Source organism: Serinus canaria, chromosome 8, assembly GCF_022539315.1.
Source record: "Serinus canaria isolate serCan28SL12 chromosome 8, serCan2020, whole genome shotgun sequence".
Classification (NCBI taxonomy): Eukaryota; Metazoa; Chordata; class Aves; order Passeriformes; family Fringillidae; genus Serinus; species Serinus canaria.
In genome coordinates, this window is record NC_066322.1 from 6,248,218 (window position 1) to 6,271,846 (window position 23,629).

A 23,629-nucleotide genomic window follows, 5' to 3' on the forward strand; every position below is an offset into this window, starting at 1 on the left:
TGGAATTTTTTTTCAGGGTTGAATTTAGGAAGAGAGAATTTGCCTTGAATTTCTTCATGATTTCTTCTTTATGTTTTCATGGTTGTAAGTTGGAAAAAAAAGACCATGGGAAATGTATGACCTGATGGCTCTTTATGTTTTGGTAGGAAAAAAGTGTCTGCTTAGCCTCCTTCTTCTCTTATAACATAAAGGGAATCAGGAAAACTGATCTGTTTGCTGCTGCTATCTAGATCTGTGTTGTTTCTGTTAAAAGGTTTGGGTTTTTTTATTTTTTGGATGCAGTTTTATATTCCACAGTTTTATATAACTGTATGGTAGAGCAGAAGGAACACAATCATATTTCAGATCTTGTAAAAGTCTGAACTCTTGTGTGTTTGAATACAGTTAGGATGAAAGATAAATTCCAGAAAGAAACTTAGCTGTTTCCTTTTTTCTCTTTTGGTAAAATAGATCTGATATGCTTCAATGTGGATGGTGGCACATTTGTGGCAGAATGAATAGCAGTGCTCTGCCTGCTGAAGTTAAATAGTTGAAAAGGTTTGGGTATCAAAAAAAGGCAGCAGGTTGCTGCATCTCAGTTTTTGCTGAGTAGAAGTGCTCTTGTGTTTGCAATTAAGCTCAGTTCAAAATACAGTTTTATGAAGGTTAACACTACCTTAAAAATGCTATTGTTGCTTAGATTTCTTGAACTCGGGAAAGCCAGAGTACGGGGGGTTTTGTGTGCTCCTTTTTATAGTAGTGTTGAAGAGTGAAGAGTGCTTCATAGTTTTGAAGGTAAAACACCTTTATGGGACAGCTCTGTTGTCCTAATTTTACAAATAACTACTTGGTCTTGCTTCCCTATGTGGCTTGTTCAAGGTTACACAAGAGTCCTCTGATGGAACAGCGAATTATATCTAAATGTTTGATGTTTAAACCTTGAAGTCTGATTTCTGGATTACCCTTTTGTAACAGAAAGGGAAAACCTATACTTTTCCTGTCATCCTGCTGAAATTAATTGAATTATAAGTATTAATACCCTGATTTTGATCAATGCTTTTAATTCTTTTTACTGCTTCTTTTTATTTTTAGGCATGTACTGGTATTGAAAATATTGATGAAGCTATAACGTTGCTTGAACAAAATAACTGGGATTTAGTGGTAAGTATTCTAAGAAAATGACTTCATAGATCAACCCCACATAACAGTGACATGGCATCTTGCTAAGACAGCTGGTAGCTTTATTTCAAATTTGGGGGTGTCTCATGGCTGGGACAAACAGGCTGTTATGTGCAGACTGCTTCTGGTCTGGTAAAGCCTCATCTCCAAGTAAATGTGATCCTGAGTTGAACAAACCCTGCTCTGCTGTGATCGTCTTCAGGATTTTTTCATTTCTTTCTTGTCCTCTAAAGCCATGTTTCATATTGTGTTTAGTTTCCTCTTGGCTTCATTGTGTGAGAAGTGTTAGGAAGGGTAGTGTTTTTAGAAGAAGACCTGTGTGTACACTCATGGGTTTTGAAGATTTAGGTTCCTGTGGAAGATAAAACAACTTTTTTAAACTTCCATGTGCTTTTAATTTAAAATGAGGATTTTTGTTCTTCTGTTGTTGGTGTTTGTGCAGGATTGAGTCAGATGAATAAAGCCATAACTTTATTTAGATTTGGTGCTATCCAGAGACCATTAAGTACAAGCAAAATACCCAGCAAACACTCATCCTGAAAAAACCTCTCATCTATTTGGGCACAAGGTTCAATGTGCAGACAAGTAGGAGGAAACCAATAAAACCAAGCAAAATAGTCTTAGGTGTTTTAAGACTCTTCATAGGATTAGTAAATAAAGAAACTATTAATCCCGTTTCTTAAGGTTTAGAAGTGTAAACTACAGCAAACATAATTAAAAAGCAAGTGGTCTTCCTTTCAACTGTAAAACATTTGATTTCCTCCTTTTTTTTTCTTTCTCTTTTCCAAATGAGTGACCTTTGGACCAGTCCAAAATATCAGAAATTTATTATGAAGAAAATTAAATTTCCAAACTTGGCTACAGATATAGTTTGAACTGTAACCTATTGTAAAACCCAGTACAAACTCCCAACACTTGAAACTACATGTTAAAATGAACACAGTCTTTATTTTGCAACATGTCAAGGTATGAGCAGGAGTGAGACACCAGTCAGCAGAATGGAGTGTCTGTCATCAGTGCCTTCAAACAGAAAAACCCAGATGTGTGTTGAGTGCTGGAGTTAAAACTCCTTTTGTCATAGTAGTTTGTAGCTCTTTTGAAAATTGCCAAGTGTTTACTGGAAGGCAAGGAGTAGCCTTCGGGTTGTGAAGTTCCCAATACAATCCTTTAGATCTGTTGGATGTGGTTTTGGGGGATTTGTAAATTGTGTGTGTTACAATAAATGGCCAACAGGTTGGGTTGGATGAGAGAAGTGCCATGAAAAATGGTCAGAACAAATAAGTCTCTTCTGAGACTCCAGAATGAGCAGAAAGCAGAGGGAAGTTTTTAAAGCTATGAGAACACCTTTAAATACCTAATTTTATTAGTGATTTGTAGATGATCTAGAAGTAGAATATAGAGAGGAAAGAAGTAATGACCCCAATGTGCAAGCTTAAAAAGGGCATAGGGAAAGTAAGGAAGGGTAGAAAATTAGGAATGCAAGAGGTACTTGAGGAAGGTACATAATTTTTGAAACTAGGCAGAAGATGAATGAGAGGTATTTCTATGATAAGGAAATGGTAAGTTGTAGAAGAAAAAAAATAATGTTGAGGAGACTGTAAGTGAAGGAGATGCCCTAAGGGTCTGTCATTAACAGGACACTGGCTCATTTTTATTCAAAGCAGCCTTGTAAAAAAGGGAGCGGGAGTGAAAGTCAAATACTGCTAATCTAACAAGGAGGTAGAAACAAAAGAATGAAGGAAGAGAAGAGTGAAGAAAAGGAGTTTCTGGGGTGTGAGAGAATCAACTATCTCTGTTAGGCAACGGTTTTTAGCATCTCAGAAGAACTTGAGGAAAGGCTCATGACTTGAGAGAAATGTAGCATTTTTTATTTTGGAATTAAAAGTGCATGATCCACGTGTGGTGGGTTTATTGGTTTGGGTTTTTTTTTTGTTTCCTTTTTTTTGGGTTTTTGTTGGGTTGTTTTGTTTTTTTTTTAGTTGGGTTTTTTTAAGACCTTAAATTCAGTAGTCAAGTACATATTCAGTGCCTAGGAATTGGGTAGGGTTTGTTTTCATTTAGCAGTGATGAAAAAATAAAGAAATCCTTTAGTTTGGCACTAAACAGGTCGTTCAACTCAGAGCAAAACTTTTTTTTTGATTTCTAAGGAAAACCAAACTGGAAGAACTTGGTTCACAGTTCATGAACACAGTAGTGAGGTAGTGATGATTTTGGTAAGGGCTCCTCTGCCATCCTTTGGCCCCCAGTGTTAGGTAAATGGGAAGAACACAATTTCTGTGTTCTCTAATTTCACTTCGTTTTCTGCATCTGATTCAAAGGCTTTTAAATGTCCATTCCTTTACTTCTGTGATGTTGGAAGTAAAATCAGAAGTCAGTATTTGATGTGGAAATCTTCTGTGAGGCACCCAGACTAATAAGTAGAAAGCTAAGCAGATCCCATTTGGATGTCATCAACCAAAGTTCAGGGGCACTCCTGCAGCAAAAGAGGGAAAAACCAAAAACTTAAGGAAGCTCTTGTCTCAAAGAGATTGTTTACTCTTGCTTTTCACTCAGCCTGTATGTATCTCAATTCCATGTTCCTATTTGGGGAAAAAAAAAGTCATGCATTATCAGAGGCTGTGCTAAAGACCCAGGTTGAAGATTCTGTTGGGCACCTGTTGCTTCTTGAACTCTCCAACACTCAGATCAAGGGTGTTGTTATTTCTCTGGGACTTCAGCCAAAACAACCAAAAGAAGGAGCCCTTGTGAGCTGGAAAGCAGAAGGATCCCAAAGAGAAACAGAGAAGTAGGTACTGACACGGGCTGACAGAAGTACATCAGAAAGCACAGAGACAGCAGAGGTTATTGGGTTCACAAAACAAGTTCCTTACATTGTACAAGTACTGTGTGTTTGTGTCAGCTTCTCTAAGGATTACTTTGTTTGCACTGAAGAAGTATTCCTGCTGCTTACTTTGTCCCTGCATTTTTTCCCCCCTGGTCTTGCTAGAATTTAGTATTAAGGGTAAAAATGTCACCAGGATCTTTCCTATTACTGTTACTATCTTCTGTATCTTTTGGACAGAAATTTGGTTTTACCTTTAAACAAAATTAAACCTGAATTAAGTGTAAGGCTCTCCTTTCTGGGTTTAGTTTTTCTAATAGTCACTTTTGTTTTTAATTAAGATTTAAAAAGAATTCATTTTTCTTTTCAGTTTAGAACTGAAACATCAGCTTCCTGTTTTTGAACTTTAAAAGATTACTTACCCCAAGTTAGAAGTCTTCATCTCTAATCCTCTCTATGGGATACTCTAAGACAGTGTAAACTGCCTCTAATTTATCTTGAGTTGGGTACTAAATAAACTGGATTTAAATGTCTCAGAGTTTTATATGTTTTGTAGTGCTCAAAGCAGTTGTATATGTTCTGCAGTAGCTGCTTGAAGCAGTATGGGGAGCTGTCTTTCATAAATGTTTGGTTGCTTGACTTTGTTCAAGTCCTCAAAATAAAATTGGTCACAAGAGTGCTGCAGAGGAATTCAAATGCAGCAACAGTGTAAAAAGTGCTTGGTGGGATCATGAAGCCTAATTTTGCCAATAATTAGTTCCCCTCTGCTGCATATGACGTGGCCTTTGTGGTGGTCTGCTGCATATAGAGCAGCTTGGGGTTTTTCTGTGTTAGAACACTGCAGCCTAATTACAGGGCTTATTATAGGCTGAGGAAACGTTTCAGATGTTCTGTGAGATACAGAAGATCAACATAGATAATATAATGATCTCTTCAGGCATTCTGCTATAAATGGATGCAGCTCTCTTAAGCCTCCCAGGGTTGCTGGTATGTTATTTCCTGAGTGTCATTTCTTTCAGCTCTGTTAATTTACAGTAATTTTACCATCTGAGGAAGCAGAAGTTAGGAATTTCTGTCCCATGTAAAGTCTGGTGGTTTCATAGTTGGCCCATTTAGACTCTGACCTTCTCTTTTGGCATGTGAAGGTAAGAATGACAGATAAAGACATCTTAAATTGTGTGTATAAACAATAAAATAAAAGTGTGAAAAATCCCACCTCTGTGTCTGTTGAAGTGTTTCTGATGATGGTACATATTTAAGGGAAAATCACCCATTAGTGACTTGACCTTATGCTCTGTGGACCTTTATATATGTGAGGTTATTACACAGGTGAGAGCTTTTTGCTCTCTTGAGATCCAGTGCCTGAATCTGTGCATGAAAGTGAATTGGTCTGCTCTGCCTTTCGCAGATTTCATGAAAAATTCAAGTCCTTCATGACTTCATATTCTGTACTGGTAATCAGAACAGGTTTTTTGAATGAAAAGCAGAATTAACCACACTTAATTTTCTGCTTTTTCCGGGATGGCCATTTCTGGTTTTACTCCTCTTCCCTGGTTTAAAATTGTTTTTCTTTCGTGTCTTTTCCAAGAGACATTGTAATATAGGTACTTTTTAGTATTTCTTTAAGAAGAAAATAAATTTCATCAAAATAATGGGGAGAGGGGGGTGTTTATTTTCCAATATTCAGTTTCCTTATAAATATGTATATAATGATTGTACATATATAACCCCCTTCCGTTTCTTATTTTCAAAATTACCTTTGTGCCTTTCTGCTGTACTTGACTTGCTTATTCTATATTCTGGTAGAGGAACAAAGCACAGTGTAACTTCAGTAAAACCAGCAGTTTAGTGTACCTGGAGATGGGATGACTTGCAGTTCCTGTCATACTCAGGTTCCAAGAATCTCCTGACAAGAAGTGATTCTCTGTCTTGGAAGGAGAAATTCTATATTTTCAACCTCTGTTTTTATAAAGCTTCAGCTCTCAACTAGAACTTTTAATTTTAAATGGATAACTTAGACAGATGGAGGTTTTTTTGCATCTTGCTTGTAAACTTCTTGGAAAATAATATTTGTCAGACAGGATTATTTTTTACTTTAAGTACCAATTTTGTATATGTGTATTTACATCTATGTATTGTCTTTTGGAACAAAGTAACTCAACAGACTAAAAAATTGAACTGAGATAAAATCAGGTAGGACTTGGCAATTTTTTATTTCTCTTGGAAGTGCCCATTTAAGTGGGAATGGCAAAGAATGGGCTCTTGACAGTTATCAGCAATCTGTTATTTGTATCTTCCAGTGCTCTAACCAGTAACAATCCTTTTGTTATAAGGTGTAGCAAATTTCAGTAGGAGCTGGTCAAACTGATACACTTAGATTATCTTTTGTCCCTCTTGCTCTGGTTTGCCCTGCTACAGCTTTGATGTGGTCTCTCTCTCTATGTTATTTTGATTGATTTGAATTAGTCTGCCTCCAGAAACTAGGTGATTAATCTGAGTTTGGCACACAGCCCTTTCTTTCCCTTAAATGTGGGGCAGTGTTCAGTGTATGTTTATTCCCTGTGTTCAGCTCTCCTGTGGCATTGCAAGGCTGTGTTTCAGTGCCTGGGAACCAGGACTGCACTTCATGGTGATGGTCTTCATCACACTGGCCTGTTTATTTTGTATTGCTGACCTGCTGTTTTCTTTACTTTAGAATTACATACTGAATAAGGCACAGATTTGACAGCACTCAAATTGGCCAAGTGGGAAGTTCAGGGTGTATTCCTCTCACTCATTAGGAATAGATCTGAGGGATTTTCACTGTTGAGAACATGGGCTTGTCTGTGTATTAATAACATTCTCCCTGTGGTCAGATGAACAGTCACATCTGCCTGCTGGAAGCAGATGTTTGTATGCATATACACATTTTTTTATAAGGAGCATTAAAAGTTTTGTTTTAGACAGGTGTTCTCTTGTGGATCTGGGTGTCCTGTGGAACATGTTCTTGTCAGCTCAGCAGGTTTATTCTCACTGTTACTGCAGTGAGGAGCCTGTCCAAAATTCACAGCCCTGCTGCCAGCAGAGGGAAGGAAGAAGGAAACCCTGGGTTAGATAATCCCAAGGAGTGTTGGTGGATGTGCATCCCATGGGCATGGTGCCTGTTCTCCAGGAAATTCAGGAGTTGCAGGTTTTTTTGTGTGTTCAACTGCAGCATTAATCTCTCCTAGTAGGACACAATTGTATATGAACTTGTCTTTTACAAAGGACTATAGAAATCCCCTTTGGAAATCTTTAATGTATTTTCTGTTAAATTAGGGATCCCTGCTTGCAAAAATTGTTGTATTTCTCATTCTCCATATTTCCAGCATTTTTCAAAGCTTTCAAAGTGACATTTGTGTGTCTTTGAGTAAGCTCAGGTGGGTGCTGTGTATTTTATGCAGCTGGGTGCTAGCACAGAAGACTTGTTGATTCTTAAAAAGAGTATTAAATGAATTGTTTTTACTTTCTTTCAAATGCCTTAATCTTTGGTAGAACATATTTCCTTTTCATGTATTTTTTTCCTGGAAGATTATATGAAATGTGTAAGTCTGTAGGAAGTTGTTATCATGGTTTGGTTTTCCACATACCTGTATGCACAATCATCCAATAAAATAAAAAAAACCCCAAAACAACCCCCAAACCCCTGTTTTATTCACATGAGGGTAACAAAGGGGTTGTGATTATGTGTTTTATGGCTGTATTTTGTTGCTGTGATGATGTAAATGAAATTTTAGTTTTCTTTCTGACCAGAAAGAGAATGGAGAAGATTTTTAGGTAAAGCTTTGCTGGCGATATTGTAAAGTAAAATGTAAATTCTGTCTCTCCTTTTCAAATAACTGATGAAATTTAGTTACTTAAATAATTTAGGTTTTTAGTTACTTAAGAAATAAGCTCAAGTCTTTCTTGTGTAGTAATCAAACAAGCAATGGGTCTAATACATTTAGATTTCTGTTCATGGTAAAAGACTCTTGTGTCTTTTAACAGAGACTTTTGTGTTCTGAGAGTAAACAAAAAGCAGCACCTGAGATCCCAGTTCTCCCCATAGTACTGCTGGAGCTCTTTGGATGCATCACCCACCCACCTTAGTTTTTACAAATACTTTTTTTAGAGCTGCTACCTCTTATTGGTAGTTTTTACAAAGATCGCTTAGCATTCATTTGTCCTGAGATATTAAAATTTCAGAACAAATTTCTAGAATATACTCATAGTGAATTGGCTGGTATGAGGTATCTGTAGTTTATTACCCTGTGACTGTGACCTATTTAGTTGAACTAAAAATTGCACACATCTTATAAACATGTGTTTGACAAGTGTTTAGCCTGTCATTGAGTCACGTTGGGACTGTGTGAGTAGGAGAAAATCTAAGTAAATTATTTAAGAACAGCATCTGTGCCAGTCCTGTGGCTATTTTGGAAGTGAACGTTACTTGTGAAATTTTTTACCACAAAAGCTAGGAGCCATCTAGAGCCATCAGACTTTCAAAGCAGAATGTCTTAAAAATGGATTTACTTACAATCCTGTTGAATATCTGAACAGTTTCTGGTTTTATTTCCATAAACTCTCCTTAGCCTGTCCTGGGTGCTGCCCCCCAGCAGTCCAGCACAGGCTGTTGGAGAAATACTGAGACAACTTGCAGGTTACTTACTTCATCTTGGGATTTTCTGCTTTCCAAAATTTTAAGTTAAATCTTGCATGACTATTTTTTTGATTATGGATTAGTGATTAGGCAGTTGGCTGACTACAGCTAGGGTCATTGGAACACTCTTGATATTTCATGTTATTATGGCTTTTCAGGGCTGTAGACTTTTGGCAGTACTTCTATGCCTTTTTGTGTCCTGAGTTCTTCTGTCCTGAAATTTCTTCCCTGGTAGTACTTTCTAAGAGCTAGCATGTTATAATGAATATCTGAAAAAAACCCCACTTTTTTTTAATAAGACTAAAAAAAAAATTGTCATGGAGTAGCTTATTCCTAAACTTTGCATTTTAATGTTGCCATTCATATTTACATAAAAATTACTAGGAGAGGGGCAAAAATATGGGAGTTCAGAACATTTTCCAAATTCATATCCAGGCATAGCTTTTGATTTATCTGACTCTCCCACTTTCTATCTATTAATGCTTTAAGGAGTAATAAAATATGTTTTGGTATTAAGCATAAGCATTCCTTTCTTTTAGAAGGTGAAGCAGCATTAATGTCAAAGTTGTGACATTCATGACTAAGACCAAGGTACTTTTATGTGTGTCAAAGCAGAAACACCTCATGGGTTACTTTCCCTTTCTGTGTGAATGAGTTTTGAGTGGGTTGTTGAGAGTAGATTGTTTTCCTTTATTCCTGCTGAGCTAGAGTCAGCTCAGGTACCTGCTGATCCTTAAGCTTCTTAGAAATCTGTACAGGTTCTTTACTTTCACTGTGCCAGGAAAACACATTCAGTTATGAATTTTTTATTTCTGTTGCACTTTGTTGAGGGAATTAGGCACTGACAACATAGAATTAAGGAACTCTTCAAAATGTCGTGGGTTTTTTTCCCCCTCAGAATTTTAGAAGTATGTCTAACTGCTGAAAGGCTTCCTGGTGCATTTAGGCATGTTGTAGGAGTGAGAGGAAAAAAATTTGCTGAAGCCACCAAAGATGTAGGGGAGAAATGGGAAACCACATCTAGAGTGCTAATTGTAAACAATTTCAGCGCGTGCTCTCTTGCTGATGAAGTGAATCATCTGGATGAATGTATTCATGTGGCATTTTTTGATGAAATGTTAATTTTTTGCTTTATTAGCAATCCTATTGTTTTGCAGCTTTTCATGAAGTATATTTGTTGTAAAGAAAGCAAGCTGAAATAAAGCAGAATGCATAGAAGACATTTCATTGTAGTTCAATTACGGTTTTTGGTTACATTTTAACCACGATGGGGACAAATGTTGTCATTCTGTATAAACTTTGTGGGTGTAACTTCACGTCTAGCACTTGGAAATACTTTTGAGACTTGCAAAGCTGGGGAGATGCCAGCAAATATAACATAAGCTACAGGAAAAAGCTGACTCATTCCTTTGCCTTGAAAAGCCTGCCAAAAATAACACAGGTAGAGATTGCTTCTCTTACTACTGAGGCACAATTAGTAATTTTGTTATTTAAATATTACTGAATTAAATAAAAAACTTCAACAGAATAATATTTTTTATTACTTAAACTCATAGCAGTCAATTTTTGTAACCTCTGAAAGGAATGGTTTCAGAGTAGCTGTGTGTGTAGTGAGGTGATCTTGTTTGTAAAAATTCTCTTTCTGGTTAAAGTGATTGGAATTTCTGCAGAAAGTTTCATGGAATTTCTTGTTTAGAATGCATATCTCAGACTTGCTTGGAACAGGTGAGATTTGGTAGTTGCTTAAAGCTATTTACCAGGCACGTTCCTCTGCTTGGGAATCTCAGGGTCCAATCTGGATGTCTTAATTTTACAGCTGCTTTCAGTAAACCTTTGTTGTATTAATCCACACTGACTGCAGGATTTGATGAATACTTACAGGATGATTTTGTCAGCACCAGTTACTAAAACTTCTGCTGTTTTATTCTGGAATTTTCTACTTTTTATTGTTGTAAACTGATTGCAAGAGAAGTCTGTGAGTGGTCTTACTTTTTATTCAGTTTCCCAAAGCCACAGTATGAGGGTCAGAGCAAATGCTTTGATGTGTCTGTACCTGCCAGTACCCATTATTACCAGTTCTGTTGAAAATTAGCCCAAATCACTATTTGCAAAAAAGAAAATTATTAGAGGAGCATTATTTCAAAACATTTACTGTAATTACTGGAATAATTGCATTCAGCAGAGCCCTGTGAGTTAGTTTCATTTTAAGAAATACTTCTGTGCTCAAAAGGAACTAATAAATCTGTGCACTTCTCCTGTTTGGCTTTACTGTTGCATGTAAAAATATGTTCTTTGTCGCTTAGATTTATGGTTTGGAAGTAGTTTGAAATTCACTTCTGCTTTTTCAGTCCTTTCATGGATGCTTTGTCTCACTAATGTTTTCCTTTATCATTTAGTTATTTGTTTTTCCTCTTTCTGGATAATATTTGTTCAGTTTTGGGGTTTGTTTCCTTTCTTTTAAAAAACTCCTTCTTTCCATTGTAGAAAGCATTTGGAGTGCTATCATCCATTTATTTTGTTTGAATATCAAATAAAAAATGGATTTTAAATCTTTAGGATAAGAAGTTTATCATGTGAAAGCAAAAAATTAGAGTAGGAGTATTTTATATCAGGGAGAATATCACATGCAACCCAAATTAGGAGTAGAATGATTTGCAGTGGACTGACAGTTGTAAACAGAGTGTTATTAATGACCCATTTTAGCTGTGGAAATATATAATAAAATATAAAAGACAAAAAAATTTTAAAAATTTATTATGAATTCTTAATGAGGTCTTTTCAGTGTATTTCATTACAATTCTTTAAATACAGCAAATCTTGAGTGATCCTCAAGTACAGATGAAAACAAGCTAACATTTCCAAAATATAACAGCTAGAGTTTTCTTATTCTGCAGAACTCAAAACCACAGTATGTTTGTCTTGTGTGTCATCCCACCCTCTGTAGTGAGGTTTTGAATGTAAGTTTTGGTATTAATTCACTTCAACAATCAGAAAAATAAATCTAAGATTAAATGCTGAAAGAGTCAAAGATTAAAACAAGTTTTTGCTTTTTTCTGAGCATGAAACAACAAAGTGCCTGGTTTTTTGGTTATAATTTTAAATTCTGTCCTACAAGTGGCTAACACCTCTTCTTGCCTTTGCCTCTGTTAATGTAGAAAACAGCATGGGGTAAACTTGCTGCATTTGTGATGTGAGAGAAATCGTTTTTATATCGAGAAGATACTAAATGTATAATGGGAAGGAGAGGCAAAATGAATAGTTAAGAGACAAAATGCAGAACTTTGGTTTTTTAGCTTGCCAGATGTGTTAAACTGAAAATAAAATCTGAGTTTGTAGCATCTGAAGGAGGGTATAGATTTTTGGAAGTCGTAATAAATGAATCCTCTCATCAAAAAAGCTTTTACTGAGTTTCATAGAAATAATTAAATATGTGGTTTATGAGGCTGTTGCCTCAAGTTGAATCCATGACAAATTTGCTAACTCTGTAAATCCGAATGTGTCAGAAAATCAGGGTGTTGGAAGAAAATGCCCCATGAACAAGTTACTCCATCATAATTCCCTGTGACTTCCTGAAGCACTTGAGGCCATTTGGTTGGACACCTTTGGGGTTTGGGTCATTTCCTGTGGCAGTTCCTATTACCCTGTCTCGAGGTCTCACTTGTGTACTGGGTTTGTTTGGTGTAAACCTCCTCAGTTTTTACCAAACAAATGTAAAGCTCTGCCAGGGCTTTGCTAAGTAGGCTCAAGTGGTCTCACTTGCTGAGTGCAGCCAAACCTAAATAAGGCTTTTGGAATTCTCTGGGAGCAGCTTGTGCTGGTTGTGTTAAGCTGGTTTGGTTATTTATCCCAGTGAAGCTCTGCTTCTCTCAGGTGTGCAGGTTATTTACATCTCTCCAGCCTCCTCCTCTGAAAGGATTGTTCTTTCAGCACTGTGCTGCTCCAATTTGCTTTCTCCTTCTGCTTATGGATGTGTTTTCTAGGGCCCTGTTTTGGAGAGCTGATCTTGCTTTGTGCTTTGTGAAACCTTTTGCTCTTCACTGGGATGGAGCTTCCAAAGGAGAGATTTTTCAGGGCTCTGTATCTGTCAGCCAAAACCATGGTGTGCTGTGGAGGCTGGGAAGGAGAGGGGAGGAACACGAGGTGGCCACTGAGGAAGAGCTCCCTCCTCACCCATTGCAAAAGCCTTTAACTCCTAATTCATCCAAATATCCTTTTTAAATTCTGGAAATTAAAAAACTGCCTCCCATCTGTAGTTTGTGAAGAGGAAGGAACCCCTTGCCTCGTTTCAATATTCAATTAGTGTATGTATACTTCTGCTTTTAAATAATATGATTAGTAAATCCAATTCATCTTCAAACTTGGTGAAAACCACTGAGTATTTACAACTTGTGAGTTGAATATTGGAGTTATCTGTAAACCCATATTATTCATAGGACCCTGGGATGAGAGTCACTCCAAGATGTGCTTCATTGCTTTTCAATGGTTAGCACTGGGTCATTGATGTTGTTTCAATAGGTAATTAAGGAATGGTGGTTCTTGGTTTTCTTTCTGACACTGTTTTGTACTCATAAAAGATAGTCACAATTAGTCAGAACTGACTAATTGTTACTTTGAACCTTTTAATGGGCACTTGTTAGTCCAGGGTTGTGTCACGTTCTTGCCATCTTTTTCATTTAAGAAACCCCCAGGATTCACAGTATGTTTATCAAGATAACCTGTGCTATTGGATGGTGGGGTCACAGGTGCTTGGGACTGGAAGTTGTTTCTGGATGTCTCTCTGGCCCAAAGCAGGTCCAATCAGGTCAGGTTATACAGTATTTAATGAATTTTTAAATAAGCTGTTCCAATTCCTGGCTATATGATTGATATCCCTAAACAAAATTTATAAATCAAGAAGAGCTACATTCAGTTTATAATTTAATGAAATAAATTGTGGGCCTGGTAGTTGTTTGAAGTCTCTCATCAAAACAGAAATTATTCTGTTTCAGGATGGGACAGTTTTATGGCAGAATTAGTGTATGGATAGCACTGAGATGCACCTAGGATTCTTGGCTTTGGGAAACATCTTCTGAAGCCCCTGTAATTTTCCATTTAAGGTGAACTTCACTGTTAAATAGTGATAGCATTAGCAAGCTGTGGTACCCTGGATGCAGCAGGGGATATGCAGTGTGAGAGCAGCAGAAGCACAGAGTGCTGCTTTCCTGGCATCACTCTCAGCAGCAGGTTATTGGGAGCTGAAAGGGCTTTCTGATCCAGCCATGGTTTCTTTATATCAATAACCCATAAATAGATTTAATGCTCTGCTTATTTAAATTGTTTCAAGAGTAGCACACATTTTTAATGACTATAAATTAGCCACACAGGGTGGTTTTGGTGATCAAAGATCCCTGTTTGGAGAGACAAAAAAATGGAATATCTTGAAATGTTTGCATAACCATAGAGATGTGAGCCTCTTTCAAAGGGGGCTGACACTGGGGAGGAACAGCCTGGAGCAGATCTTGCCTTAGTAACGTGTTCTTGTTTTAATTTTTTTTTTTTTTTTATAGTCACAACCTTCTCCCAATGAAATTCTAAAGCAGATGGTTGTTCCTTTTTCTTTTTTTTTATTTGCAGGGTCTACTTATAGCTGTCTTGTTAGAACATGGATATTTAATATTTATGCAGTATGTACATGTGCACTGCTACCATTTGCTGTCTACATTATTTTAGTCTTCCATCTTGCTTAACAAACATTGTCTGGACTCTTCAGTTTTACAGTGTGGTTAATAGAGGTCTTTCCATCAAAAAAGCACATAATGCTTCTGCTGTTTTTTCTTACTCCTGTGCCCCTTAAATGTCATCAAGTTTACAAAACTGGGGATATATGAACAAGTGAGTTATTCAGTTTAAAAGAAAATATCTGGAAGCCTCTATCGTATTTAACCCCTCTAACTAGGCTCAGAAGAAGTTTGAGCTGATTTAATCCTCTGAGACAGAGTTTTGACAGAAGTGTGAAAATGCCACATTGCTGCATTTCTTCACAGCTGAAGCAGCTTCTTTTCCCCAAGTAAAGAGAATTTTGTTGCACCAGCAGATCATTATTAGTGTAGGTTCTGTGGTACAAAACCTGTGTTTGCTCTCTGTATCTTACAGATGCAAAATAAAGGATGATTTTGTCTCTCAGCCAACTTTATCTGTTGACTGACATGAATTAAATGTATATTGCTGAAGAGTATGGGAGGGAGAAGCCAATCCAGAAAAACCCAAATAAACCAAAACCTCCTACTCTTTCCTGGAGGTTTATTAGATGAACACCATCAAGAGCTGCGTATGACTGCAAAAACCACAAGGATGATAAATGAGACACGTTAGAAAGAAACCACTGATTATTACCATGCACAGTGGATAAACTGATTTAAAACCTGATCTGGTAGGGAACTTTGTTTTCACTGTAATTTGATACAGCCTCATGGGTTGTTGCTGTAGCTTATGGGTACCTCTGACCTTTTCCTTCTCTGCTTTTTAAATAATTATTAATGCAATATTTGTTTCTAAATGCAGGATAAGTCTTATTGCAGTATCACAGTAACTTAGCTGAGTTCAGCAATAAAACGTTCTGACTTCATGTAGCCTTAACTATTAATGGAAATTGTAAAAAAGTCATGTTTATCTATTCAGAGAAAAAGAAACCATAGCATTTAAATCTTGATTGCATCTATTTTTGTGTTTATTAAGCACTTACTTAAGCTACATTTTTTTAATGTCAGTTTGCACAAATGGTGTTGGTGGATGATGACTGTCAGTAGTTCAGTCACAGGGTATGACTTTGTCCTCCTGGAGTAGCAGGGAATCTATGAACTGCTAAACATCAGTGTTCCCTTCTTCACTGGAGACCAGACACTCATTCACCAGCTGTTCTGGCCAGCAGGTCAGGTATATGTGACATATGAGGGTGGATATTAGAAGTTGTGAAGGTAGAAAGGAGAAAATGGAGAGCAGTGGGATGCTACAAGCTCTCTTTGATCCTGCTGTTAAACCTTCTGATGATTTGGACAGTGTGGGAGGATATTTATTGCATAAACCCTGGTTAAAAACTACCTGAGGATAGTTTAAATTTTTGGGATGGTCCCTAGCAGCCTGAGGAGGCTGGGTGGTGGCTGTGTGTGAGCTGTAGGTGTGATGGGGCTGCTCTGGCAGCACAAAGGGTGTGTGCCCCTGGCCAGGGTTATGGGCTGGGCCATGCTGGTGCTCCTGGGGAACATCAGACTCTCTGTGGATGTGCTGTGAGGCTGCCTGGGCTGTGCACAGTTTTCTGGCTGTGTTTGGGAGTGATGTGTCCCCTGTGTGTGAGTACCAAAGTTTATTCCCAGGCATTCACCTGGGGAATCCATCACACACAAGCAGGAGTGTGAGCTTCAGCTCATGTTTGTTTTTCACTTGGGTATGGTTTTTATTTTATGTAGATCCCATAATGGTACCCAATATCATTCACCAAGAATATTCACTAAACAGAGAGCATTTTAGGGCATGTTTTGAAGCAAGCTAATCACTTTTCAAAACAGATTATGAAAGTTCTGATGTATTTTTGTTCTGCATGCTTGACTCAAAATTTGTTTTCTCTTTTCAGGCAGCTATAAATGGTGTTATACCACAAGAAAATGGCATTCTACAAAGGTAAGCACAGAGGACTGGAGTAGTACATGCAGAGAATGATGCTGGGTAACAGTTACTTTATTTTTTCCTTCCTGAATCCTAAGAAGATGACATAATTCTCCTTTTAAAGCTGTTTCTGGAGTCACAAATTCTATTCCTGGCAAAGCTGATTTAACATTCAGTTTTTCCCATACTGATAGAGGACTAGCTCAAACATCTGTTCAAAATAGTTAACTTTTATTTTATTTTCACTGGTGGCTGGGTCATTCTTTGCAGGGCTGTCTCTTCACAAAGACTGTGTGTTGGTATGCTTCTGGCTAAGTATTTCTTTTTCCTTATGCATTTATAAAGGTATTGATATTCCATACTTCCCTGTTTCTGGCTAAAACCATTTGTACTTGGGATTTTTTTTTTTTGTTTTGTTTATTTTTTTTAAATTGAATTACAGGCAGCAGAAGCTGTGATAGATAAAGTAAGGTTGTTCCTGTCTAAAAGTAGTTTTACTGATTTTCTTTCAGCTTCTGAATTAAATTTTGGCTTCCATACTGATGCTTGGATATCTTGAACTCACTGAAATTTGATCTAAGTGCTGATGAGGCAATTGAAAACAGCAGAACAGGAATTAAGCTACCTGAGAGAGACAGTAAAGCAGTGTTTAAAAATTTGTTCAGAAAAATACTTAATGTACTATTAAAAAAATTTCAATGATGAAATAAGATACATAATATAGGTAAAGTGGTGTTTGACATCTCTGTCAATACTTCCTAATTCAACAGAGTCAGGTTTTGATAAAAACCTGGATAAAAGTATTTGCCCATGAAAGTTACTAAATATATATTTACTGTAAGGCCTGTTTGGTCCATGTGAGATCAAGTCTTGGTTGTGGAGCACTCCTTCTGCATAAGTTGACCCCAAAGCATTTCTGTTTAAACTCCCAGAATGTTTGATTAAATAAAAGATAAAAGAAGCTGGGGAATAGTTAGAGTAGTTAATGCCTGTCTTCAATCACAAGGTGGTCCAGTGCCCACTTACTTTCACAGTAATTTATTAATTTTTAGAAATTATTTGATAGTCAAATGTGTTTCAAATGGGTATTTTTGTTACTTTGTTTTTGTCTTGTTTTGTATGCTTCCAGTGGAAGTGGTTTAAAGGGAGGCTCAGAAGATTTAGAAACCTGCTTTCCAGTGGTTTTCAGATAAGGCTTATTTTACTGATGTGGGGCTTTTTATGTTCTATTAGAGGTTGCTAGTAAGATATGTAGGATGCCTTTTGTGGTGGAATCAAACAGAATTAATGCAACTGGACTTAAAGTTAATTTATTGAAGAGAAAAAAGTACACTTTGGTGTGTAATTCATTGTTTGTTTTGTAATCCAGTCCTGAGAACTGGGATATTCATTGCTTCTTGGGTCTACTAACAGAATTATTACTTAATTGTGCTTAATTCATACTTGTCCACCAGGCTGAAGAAAATAACACATCACTTGGTATTTATACTTTTTTAAATACTGAAAATTAGTCTGTTTCCTGTCCTCCTTAGAGCTCTGACGTGGGCCTTTGACTTTTGAGCCATAGGTCTGAGAGTGTGGGTCTTTGTAGCTGGGCATTCATCCTTCTGAGCATGCTGATGTGAGAAGTGAAGGAGCCCCTTGTTTTACAAGCATAACATGTTTTTCTGTTGCAAATGGGAAAGGCACAATGATGGGATTTGCAATAGCTGAGTACTGTTGCACTTCTCTGACATGCATGCCATCCACATTTGCACTTTCTAAAGTTCAGACCTCCTCTAGATGACAGATTTGACTTGCTCTATGAAGCATTTCCACTGAGAATCTCATGCTATTTTAGATAACACGAGGAATTTTTCAAGTAAGTTCTGATAAAGAATAGAAATGAGACAAATTTTGTTGCAGCATTTCTGAAATCCACCATGAGATTCTGTAACTTCCCAGCATCTTCCTGGTAAGAACATCTAAAAGACGACTCCCTAGGCTTACTTGATGGAGTTTCTTGCCTTCCAAATTTGATTTCTGTACATCATAGGGGTTTGTTGGTTTTTGGGGTTTTTTTTTTCTGTTTTTTTTTTTTTTTTTTTAATGGAGTAATATTCCCCAAATGTCATTTTTGTTACACTTATTTCCAATCCCAGTTATGTGCTTCCTGTGGAGCGGCTCACTGAGGAAGATGAAGTGTTTCTGGGTAGTGAGGGTATTCCAGTTTGTTCTGACCTTGAGTATCCTTGAGTCAGGTATGGAGACATCTTTATGTGACTCTCCAGGAGCCTTGCAGGATTTTGAACTTGAATACAAGCCAGAATTCAGCATTGCTGTTGTACTTCTAGGTGTTTTCTTTTTAAACACGTGCTTCATTATCTTAATTTATTTACCTTAAATGTGTATCTCTTTTCATATCTGACTTGTTTTTTACTAATTTAGGGTGAGGAAATACCTATCTGCATGCAGAATTTTGAGCTATATTTCTTATTCTCATTTCCACGGGATACTAGCCCAATGATGTAGAAAGCTGGTCGTTGCCATGGTGCCAATTTTTATATGGCCACAACACTCCTGGAACAGGAAACAATCCCTCTCCTCAAGATAATTCTGGTATTAATTACACAGTGGATTTAAAATGTTTGTTTGTCACCAATGCTGATCTCCAATAGCGCTCCTGAGCCTTGAAAGGGTAAAATCACTAATACAGAATTTATTTTTTCATTTTTAATAAGCATTTTTCTCAGCTCCAACAGCAATAATTCAAGAGGTGTGTGCTGGACTGCAATAAGTGAATAATACTGTCATTTTGCTTTCCTAACTTCTGGCTAGACATGCCAAGCTGTTGTGTTTACATGATCTTACTTGCCTGTCTTTCAGTGAGTACGGTGTGGAGACTCTGCACGGACCAGCGTATGGCCCCAGCAGTCACTCTGCTGCAGCTTCCTCAGCTCCTTCCTCCTCCTCAGCATTTCGCCATGTAGTGCCATCTAGACAAATAGTGGAAAGGCAACCTCGAATGCTGGACTTCAGGGTTGAGTACAGAGACAGAAATGTGGATGTAGTACTTGAAGACAGCTCTACAGTGGGTAAGGATTTGTATAAATGCAACGAAAGTTGCTGTCGTGAAAATGTTAAAAAGACAAGCTAGAAAGATTCAACCGCAAAAATCCAAGTCCTAAAGAGAAGTAGAACAAAACCCCTCAAAAAGAAAAAAAGATGCCCCCAAAAATGCAGCTTCCACAGCTACTAACCCTTTTCAAATCTCTTTACAGCTTTAAAAAAAGCAAAATTTCACTAATCCATGGTAAAGGTTAGTGATCTATCAAATATTTATTTTGAAATCTAGTTTTCTTATGAACTTGCTTCAGAAACAAAATGAAGATTAATAATTAAGTCGAGGCATGAAAATGTAATCTGGGATAGGATTAGTGTAGATGCAAGCTATTAATAAGTGGATGATCTTGGCATTTCCTCTTTGAATCTTTATGGCATCTCTTTCTGCACAGGATTAATGGCAAGATTAGAGGAATTCTTCCTGGTGTGAGGAACATCATTGCATTCTTTTTAGTTGAATTTTTATTTGACTCTTTCATTCAAATTGAGATTAATTCTATAAGTTTTATTTTCTTTACTCTAAAACTGATGCATTTTAAAGCAGTGTGTTAGAAGCATGCTATTGCTAGTGTTTCAGAGCATGTGATTTTTTACATTCCCCAAACTGGGAATTAATTTCCTTCTGCTAAAGAAGAAAAGTATTTTCCTTTTTTTATTTTTAGTGAAGAGCTTATACAGATCCAAATAAGGAGCTACGTGAAGGAATAGTTGATGAAAGCAATTTTCCGTGCTGCAGCCTTTTGTCTGGGATGAAATTTGGAAATTTTGAAACTTTCGATCCTCACTTGTCCTTTCAGCCATGGATTTGGTGTTGGGTGGCGCCACCTAGCGGTGATCGGTTTGAATGATCGATGGGTGCTCTCTCTCTTCCTTTTGCTGAGTTACACCCGTGGAAATTGGACATCAAAATCTCATCAGATCGGAATCCTTCAGCTGTACTGATTTGATTTTTCTTTTCTTATTGACTTCTTAATTCTTGATTTTTACTTGAAAGCCGTAGGGCAGAAGGCAGTTTGTACAGAACTTCTGTATTTTGGGATATAAAGATGGAGGGCAGCCTTGTGTTTAAAGTCCTGGGAGAAGTGAGCAAGGCAAATTTTAGAACTTCAGCTGTGGACTTGAGGGAAGAATAGTTTTGGCTTTTGTGGGGATCTTCTTGCCCAAGAGAGGCTGCCCGGGAGGGCACAGGGGCCCAAGAGAGCTGCTTGATCTTCAAGGACAACCTCTTCAAAGCACAGGGACAGTTCCTTGCAATGTGCAAGAGGAGCAAGCATGGCAGAAGGCCAGCACAGAAGAAAAAGCATTTCTGGCTGAGATAATTCAAAACCAGAGTAGCCAGAGCTGGAAAGTAGTGGTGGGCTGCCCAGCAGGAGCACAGAGATGTGCAGGTTTGGAGTTAGGAAGACCAAAGCTCAGCTGAAGGTGAAACCACTGAGGGGTTAGAAGGGTTTCTGTAAGTAAATCAGCAAGAGAAGAAAGGCTAAGGCAGATGTGAACCTGTGTTCAGTGGTGATTGCTGAGCTTGCTCTGTGGGAAGATTATGGAGTAAATCTTTCTGGAAGCAATTTTTGGGCACAGGAGAAAAGAAGGGGATTTGGAACACCCAGCGTGGATTTACTAAAGGCAAATTGTACCTAATCAGTCAGCATTATTTGCCTTTTACAATTTGATGACTGGCTCAGTTGACAAGGGGAGAGATTGCCAGTGTGGCTTTAGTAAGGCCTATGATGTACTCTGCTGTTGTGTTTTCCCAATCCTAATGTTAAGATAAAAACTGGATAATAAAACCTGATCAAAATAAATCTTAATCTGCTCTGGAGGGCAGGGCTGCTGTTTAGTGGGTCCTGGGCAGCCTGAAGAAATGGGACAGGAGCCTCCTGAAGTTCCAAGAAAATAAAATTGAAGTCCTGTATCTGGCATAGGATAACTCCATGTTATCCCCACCTGATACTTGGCTGAAGTGTGATGGGCTAGAAAACAATTTAATAGAAGGGATCTTGGGTGCTTCAGCAATGAGCTCCTGCAGTGAAGAAGACCTGCCATGTCCCAGGCTTTGTTGGCAGGAGTGTAGCTGGTGGATCTCAGGAAATCATTATTTCCCTCCATCCAGCACTTGCCAGACTGCATCTGGAGCTCTGTGTGGGGTTTTGAGGTGCTCACTAGAAGGAAGATGATGGCATCCTGCAGTAAGCCTGGGCTCTGGGCTAACAGGAGGAAAGGCACAGAGGAGAGGATTTGTTCAGCCTGCAGGAAAGGGGGAAGGTACAGAGCTGACCTCTGTCTGCAGCTGCCTGCTGGAGGCCATGGAGAAGATGGAGCCAGACTTGTCTTGGAGGTGCATGAGAATGGGAGGCAGTAGACACATCAAAAATTCACACTGAATAAAAGGATTGGTTTTTTTTTATTGTGAGGTTGGTGAAGTACTGAAACTGGTTGGCCAGAAAAGTTATCAGACTTCCATGCTGACATGTTCAAGAGCCAGCTGGACAAGTCATTGACCAAACTGGTTTAATTAGACCTTTGAGTTAGGCTTGGGTCACATGAACTCCAGAGGTACCTTCCAGCCTGAGTTACTTTATGACTGTAAACACTACAGGGGAAGAAGAGCATCAAAATGTACAAGACACTGGAAAAGCTGTCAGGGCAGTCAGTTGTGTGAACATTCCAGTTCCTTAGGTCTGGACTAATGCTAATGAAATGTGGTATCAGAAATATTCACCCTCTTTAAGTCTGGTGCTCCAGATAGCACACACCTATCTGTATGGAATATAGAATTACCAATATATATGTCCAAATCATCAGATCCTTGTGTGATTCTCCAATCATTCATGTTTTGTGATTATTTTTTTAAGCTTTCTTTACTGTTTGAAGGGTATGTTACAACGGTAACTAGACTGAAAATCCTTCTCTTAGTAAATTTCTCCTTGCTCTTGTTTTTAAAGTACAACTCACTGCTCTTTGATATAAAACAGTAAATGTTTTACATATTTCCTTTTTTTTTTTCTCTCTAGGAGATATAAAACATATTCTAGAAAATGAACTTCAGATTCCTGCATCTAAAATGCTGTTAAAAGGGTGGAAGACTGGAGATGTAGATGATAGTGTAAGTTTTCAACTGTGTTTTCAGTTAACTGAACTCAGTTTCAAACTGAGCATCTGTGGGTGGGGATTACAATGCAAGAATTGTTAGTTTCAAACAGTGTCAGATGTCTTGGGTGGCACACAAAGAACTCTTAATCTAAAACATTGCAAAATAAAATCAGGACAAATCAGTTTGTGTTTGGTTTGTATAGAATGTGGCCCACTTACAAAAATGATGTTTTGAAGTAAAGGGAATTGTGTCTTGAAACAAAGTATTTGCTGACACTGTAAATACACACCTATGATTAAAAAAAAAAACCAAGTCAGAATTGGTGAATATTTTATATTTATAATGATTTTTCTCCCCTCAGACTGTTTTAAAAAGTCTACACTTGCCAAAAAATAATAGTCTTTATGTTCTAACACCTGACCTGCCTCCTCCTTCTTCAAGTCATTCTGGGTAAGTCTTTTGGCCATAAATTCTATTTGTATGGATTTGGTGGGGGGGGGTTGTTTGTTTGTTTGTAGATTTTGTTTGTTTGTTGAGTTTTTTGGTGGTTTTTTATGAAGCCATGTGTATATTTGCAGGAATCTGCAGTCAGTAAATGCAAAGTGTTTTCACTGCACTTGTGACTGTTGGGATGAAAAGAAGCTTGTTAGGGGTTTTAAAACTTTGGTGGGGTACATGAATCTCTTGGGTACATACAGAATTTTACATCTCAGTTTTACAGATGTGATGACTTTCATTTAACAGAAATCTAGTCCCTGTGGAAATGAGAGCTGGCCTTGCATAATTTGCTGCTTTGTGTTGGTCCATTTAATGTATCTTTTAAATCTGTATAAATCATTCCCATCTGTTTGGAATTTTCTTTATGAAATATTTGTTACAGTATTTTATCTTGTTATTAGATGTAAATGTTTGTTACATTATTTGATCTTGTTAATTGTTAATGAATAATTAGTTAATAGAAATTAATTATTCATTAATAATTAATTGTAATTTATTTCCTTGTGAAGGATATTGAGAAGGATATATTTTATTACTGATTTGAACACTCAAGAAATAAGCAGTGAGTGTTCATAGTCACAGAATCACAGAATCATCAAAGCTGGAAGAGATCTTCAAGATTATCTAGTTCAACCCACCATATTCACCTCTGGAACATATCCCA

At 37.5% G+C, this 23,629-nt stretch overlaps 1 protein-coding gene across 1 annotated transcript in view; it reads left to right on the top strand.

The window, feature by feature from the left end:
• The window catches only part of FAF1 (Fas associated factor 1), a 154,617-nt gene that overhangs the window by 15,693 nt on the left and 115,295 nt on the right, over positions 1–23,629 (top strand). Inside the window, exons 2-6 of the mRNA XM_009088711.4 lie at positions 1,072–1,140; positions 16,243–16,289; positions 19,140–19,348; positions 22,388–22,479; positions 22,829–22,917. Coding sequence (XP_009086959.1) covers positions 1,072–1,140; positions 16,243–16,289; positions 19,140–19,348; positions 22,388–22,479; positions 22,829–22,917 — 506 coding nt within the window. The remainder of the gene's footprint in view (positions 1–1,071; positions 1,141–16,242; positions 16,290–19,139; positions 19,349–22,387; positions 22,480–22,828; positions 22,918–23,629) is intronic.